Here is a 6,032-nt window from a genome sequence, read left to right as displayed (position 1 = left end):
CGGTTTTATCTCCTCCCTGGTCGGAAGCCCGGGGGAAAGAGTGGGGGGCTGCGGTGCAGAAGCTGAGACACTTCTGCAAAGAGCTAGGCTCTGGACAGCCAAGATTAGGAATTAAAAAAAAAAAAAAAAAAAAAAGCCCTGGATAGCAGCCTTGCTGGGAGCTGGGAGCAGGATCAAAGCCCCACCCAGAATTCATATACATGCACATTTATGCAGTTAGAAACCGTATTCGAATCTTATACAATGTAAGTTTTCTTTGTCATGTGTAATAGTAGTGTTCTCTGTAGCCACCGTCTGTTGCAATTTACAGAGACTGTACCTTGGGGAACAAGACAGTGTCTGTTTCCAAATCCCAACTGCTCCTGGGCGTCTGCCTTTCTTGTCGATTACCACTGGGTTGAGTCTGGCAGCTGTTATGTTAAAGGAGTGCACTTTGTCATTGTTTTTTGCTGCTAAAAAGTTGAATTGAGTTTCTTGGCAATGGCTCAGCTCCAAATTTCACCTAAATGGGGAAGGCTTCCTTACTCTCTTGAATGGGATCTACCTGACTCTACCAACCACCATCCAGTATACTCTAGGAAACAAGCTCTATTATCCTCCTCTATCTTCTTACTCGAAGAAAAATTATGAAAGTAATACTTGAATGCATTATTTCTGTAAAGAAATTGGTGCCTGGATGTTTCTCCATTCTGCTCAGCCAAGAAGAGGTCAAGGGAGTTCTCAGTCCACATTGCCCAGCTCTTGCTACCACCTGGGCCAGTACCAGTGACAGGGTGAGAAAGGCTGCACTACTCACTGGAACACTGTTGCTCTCAGGAGGACACAGAGCATCTGGGAGTTGAGTGTGGAAAAGAGGTGGGAGAGCGAGTAGAGGGTATGCAACAGAATCCTGCACAGAAAAGGTCCAGAGATCAATATGGAGCATCTTCCCTTCCCTGAAAAAGAATGCCTTTGGCTCTTGATCAGGGCAAAGTACACCCTCATCTCAAAGCCACTGTCACACTGATTAACAGTGGTGAAGGGCCTCAGGAGCCCACTGCATGGAACTAGCTGACCTCTTAAGGCTCATCAGGACCAGACTCCTGCAGGGATATTCAATCTAATTCCTGGGCCTAGTGTGTTCTTGCTCTTACTTTTCCACCACCTGACCCTTCAGCTTGTTAAGTCCTATTCATATTTCTGGTGTCTGCTTAAATATCAACCCCCCAGAGGGGACTCCCCTGACAGCCAAAGCGCCTTGTGTTCCCTGTTGTCTTATAGCACCCTCTGCTTCTCCTGTTTCTCACAGATCATACAATACACATATATGCGTGTGTGTATTTAAACATGTTTAATTAAAATGGTTTCTGGTCCTGAGTGGAAAGCTCCAAGAGGTGAGGGATCATACTGCCTATCACTATTCTAGCACAATGGTAGGGACTCAGTATGAAGTACCATGTTAGTGAAGATGATAAATGTTGAAAATGATGAAGATGAGGCTTTGATGTGTTCATGTGTCTGTTTCTTTGTGCGACTGAAGCATTTCTCTATATGAACATGTGTCCCATGTGGCTGTGATTATTTGTCAACCTGTCTGCCTCTCCTCCCAGACAGTAATCTCTTCAAGGGCAAGTCTCTGTAACTTATACGTCTTTGAATATCCTGCATCCACACGCTGGCTAGTAGAACATGTGTTGTAAGTCATACATGTGTATGAAACTGACACTTGAGATCCCAAAGTGGGTTAGCAGCGGAGGGAACGGCTGGGGGGTGGTTTAGCATATGGATGGGCAACATCCTGGATTTGTACAACCTTACCCTTAGATTTCAATATTTGCAGTGTAAAGGAATCCAGGGAGTAGGAAGTGACAATTAAGCCCTTCTTTCTCTGCATCTAAATAGAATAGTTCAATATATGCACACCAAAGTAAGAGACATCTGCATTGCAGGAGATATTAGCATAATGTAAAAACTGCATCATGTCTCAAGAGCTGGCCCTGTTAGATTTCAGTAGGAGACGACTAAAAAATGAATGAGATATTGAGCTATTTTGAATTATTGGAGAAAAACTGATGACAATGACTGCAATCACCATTTACTGTTTCATTTGTTACATGTTTATTCATGTGTATTTTTGTTAACTGTTACTTGATAGATGTATTAACTTTGTAGACGAAGCATTTTAAAGCATTAAACCTATAATGTGAAGAGATAATGAAAGGAAACATTAATAATGCAGAGATTGTGAACTAAATGCTTAATACATGAACGCGCCCCAAATTCCATGTGCAGGTTGGGGCAGGTGAACTGATACCTTCTTCTATAACCATCACAGAATGTTCAGTATCCTATTCATGAATCCAGCCCTACTTTCTGTGTCAATAATATTATATGACATAAGATAATCTCTTCATTACAGAAAGAAGAATCAAGGAAAGCGATGTGTTGTGATGGTTAAGAGCATGGTTTCAAAGACCCACTCTGTCACCTGCTTAGTTATCTGATTCTGGGACAAATTTGCTAATCCCTTTGAACTTGAGTTTTCTTCTCTGTTAACACTGGAAACATTAATAGTACTACTAATAAATAGAAACTAACATTCATATATGGGTTACTATGTGACATGCATTATTTTCAGCACTTTGAATTTATTAACTGTTAATTTTCACATCAACTCTATGAGGTAAGCAATATTTCACCATTTTAGAGATGAAGACACTTAGGCACAGAGAGGTTATGCAACCTGCCCAAAGTTACACAGCTAGCAAGTGGTGGACTAAGCTACTCAGTTATTCTCTTTTTAGAGGATATGCTCTTACCCAGATCATAGCTATCTTGTAAGAATTACTTAATTCATGCATGCAAAATATTAAATATGTCTGGCATATTAAAAGTTATTAATAAAGTTTAGTTATTGCTATAGTACATTAAAAATGGCACAGATCATCAACTACTGACTTTTGCTGGTCATATTGTTAAATACCAAAGTGTAAAAAAAAAAAATTAAGGGTTTTTCCCCTAATAATTCTGTTAAAAGTAATAACATATGACAAAAAAGTAATAATAAATTGTCATTTTATGTTAATATTTTGGTAAGAGTAGTATGGATGTAAATTTAAGGGATTAAGAAATGAATGAAAGTTCCATTGATTACAAAATAATAATTAGTAGTCTGGTAAAGTTTAAGTTCTTTATCGTACTGATTTGCCAGGCTGATTCTAGTACTAAAATTGTGACCATGTAGACATTAAATAAATCCAAATATGTACAAGCATGTCAGAGTACAACATTCAACAATAAGTAGAACCTATGTTTTATTATTATTATTGAACATACTGGAGTTTTATTTTATAGAGAGCATGTTAATACTTTTCATCATTTTTTTTGTTCTACTGGTATTAAATAAATTCACTTTCAAGTAAATAACAAGATTCACATTCTACAGCTTTATTATTTTTAGGATTTGAAGGCTAACAAACATTAGGAAAATCTTTCAGGGAATGCTTTGAAACAAGACATCCTAGGACTAAGACAATGAAAAGCTCTACTAAGTCCCTAAATATGTTAATGAACATTTATCAAGCAAGTGCACTCTGCCGGGCTCTGTGTGGTTCCTAGCATCACTGACCATTATGGAATCATGGGCATGGTGAGTTTAATAGCACAGTGGAGCAAGATAACACAAATGTATTCAGAAAGAAATGTTTAGAAAAAGAAATGCAAAGCATAGTACCCCATTTAGCCAAGAATTGGGAAGAAAACCATATATTGTTTTTTGAAACTAGCCTTGCTTACTTTCATCGTTTTCTCTGTCATCTATTAACCAGTCTTCTCAGAATAAAATGTAACTTTTGAGACAGAATGAAAAACATACCCAAAGTTTAATACAATATGACTAGGTGTCCTGGATAAATAAGAACTCTAGAAAACCAAGACTTCAAACGCCTATCCTTCCTGGGAGATTAAAATAAAGGTTTAACAGAAAGTGAAAAGATTAAGCAGCTGACCCACGATCTTCCAGCATTTTCTGGACTATTTTCTTGATTACAGGAGCTTCTGGGTCCAGGCAGATTTTCTTCCCATTCTTCAGCAGGGCTCTGCAAAAGAGAATAGAATTATCTGTGAGCGTCCTGGCCACTGTCAGAAGGGACTCTACAGTGTCGGTTGGAGAAAGAGGTGGAGGGTTTCCCTAGTGAGGCAATACCACAGAAGCAGAGACTTACATCACTTCAACTTTGGTGCAGTGGGGTCCTGCCCTGGTCACCTCCAGACTTTGGATGTTACTGGGATGAATGCCAGAGGTGGTCTTCACACACAGGCAGCGAAGTTCCACGTACAGCAATCTTTCCCCACGTTTAGCTAGGGTAGAAAGTGTGATTCTATTAGTGGCCATGATTCTCTCAGGGATCTCACCCATGGGTGTGTTTCTCCAGTCCCTCCTTTGTCAACTGTACCTCTCTCCCAAAGCCATCGTGACTATGATCTGTAACTTTTAGTAAAGTACCCCAGCAGGATTCCTGGCACGTGTCAAGTGCCCACTGAGTGCAGCTCCTCCATTTAGGACTACTGGTCTTCTCCAGCCCCAGAAGCACTGGGACGGTCCTTCCCCCAGACACAGCTGCAGCAGAAGCAGCCTCAGGTTCAGGGAAGCAGAAACTCCACCTTCGGCTCGCCCTAAGTCTCTCTTACTTTCTCCGATGGTGGAGGGAACCAGCGTGGTCAGGAGCAGTGACAGTAGCAGCAACACCTGGAGGGCAGGAAGTGGGCTGGCGCTGGCACAGTAGGAGGCGGCGCTGGGTCTGCGGCTCATGGTGGAAAAGACTGGGCTAGAGTTGTTCCCAGAGCCAGGAGGGCGAATTGCCTAGGAGTCTGCCGCTAAGTGGCTTTTCATGGTCTCCTGATGTCTTTTATACACACTCCCTCAAGGCCAGTAAGGAGAAAAAGGATAAGGATGGAGGAAGTGAGGATGTGTGGTAACATGTGTGTAAGAGTGGTCAAGGGGTGCCCAACCCTGATAAATACCAGGCAAGTCAAATTCCTGCTTAATTTTATTTTAAGCATCACTGCATGTTCCCACTCTCCCTTTCTCAATACCCATCTCCCTTACACATATTTAACACTCTCCTTAGGCAAGAACTAGACTGAAATATTACATATATTTTCTTTGTATCATTATGTAACATGACCTGCCTTTCCTCTAATGCAATTTATAGGCTTAATAGACACTTTTTATGTCCCTGAAAGCAAAAGTATGTGGCCCTTGGAAAAGAGAGTTATCTTCCCTTTCCTGTTTCCAGGGAAAGCAGATACCCCTGTTGTGGTTGTTGATAATGTTGGGATTTGTTTGGAGTATGTGGATAAAACAGGAGCCAATTGCCATCAAAGCCTCACTAAGCTCCTTTGTGTCTTCCAAATTTATTATCTTTTGGGATTTTATCCAGCAACTAGAAGCAAACTCATCTTCCCTTGCATTATAAAATAAACTACTCGTTTCTACCATCTGAGTATAGAAAACAAGATCTTTATTTTTCCTTTTATGATTAATCTAACAGAAGCATGTATACTACAATTTATGTAAAAGATTCATAACCTGCAGATACATGCGGGATCAAGCAGGCAAGTTCCTCTTCACCATTACTCCACATTCCTGCCCTCTGATAGTAACCACTGGTAACAATGTGGCATTAGTTTTCTATTCTATCTGCAATTATCTATGCACATATACATATACATAGAGCCACAAACATAACACACAAAGATACACGTATATAGAGAGAGGTAGATATAGATCTTTTTTATATACATGGGGTTATTACACAGCTTTTGTTCTTTAAAAATATGTCCTCAGCATCCTTTCATGCTCCCTCAGTGTCATTTTTCCTCATTTTTTTTAACATCTGCATAACATTCAAAAGCGTGGGCAATTGTTGTCCAATTTCTGTCTCCTTGGTGAGTTTGAGTGTGTTTCTAGTTTTGTACTTATACAAATTGCAGTTAAGATCTTTACTCCTCACTTCTCAGACCCTAATTAAGGGTCCTGATCTAAAACCCCA

The 6,032-nt window shown here is 40.2% G+C and overlaps 1 protein-coding gene across 1 annotated transcript; it reads right to left on the bottom strand.

The window, feature by feature from the left end:
• Window positions 1-3,410: 3,410 nt before the first annotated feature.
• PPBP (pro-platelet basic protein) lies at window positions 3,411-4,886 on the bottom strand. The gene is made up of 3 exons (XM_010982849.3): window positions 4,669-4,886; window positions 4,203-4,338; window positions 3,411-4,076 (listed from the first exon to the last, which is right to left on the bottom strand). Exons 1-3 carry the CDS (start codon window positions 4,787-4,789, stop codon window positions 3,974-3,976), a joined length of 360 nt encoding a protein of 119 aa, XP_010981151.1. The 5' UTR covers window positions 4,790-4,886; the 3' UTR covers window positions 3,411-3,973.
• Window positions 4,887-6,032: the final 1,146 nt, after the last annotated feature.

The sequence above is a fragment of the Camelus dromedarius genome, chromosome 1, assembly GCF_036321535.1.
Source record: "Camelus dromedarius isolate mCamDro1 chromosome 1, mCamDro1.pat, whole genome shotgun sequence".
NCBI lineage: Eukaryota > Metazoa > Chordata > Mammalia > Artiodactyla > Camelidae > Camelus > Camelus dromedarius.
Note: the sequence above shows the minus strand (reverse complement) of the source record. Positions and strands in the feature narration are given on the sequence as shown.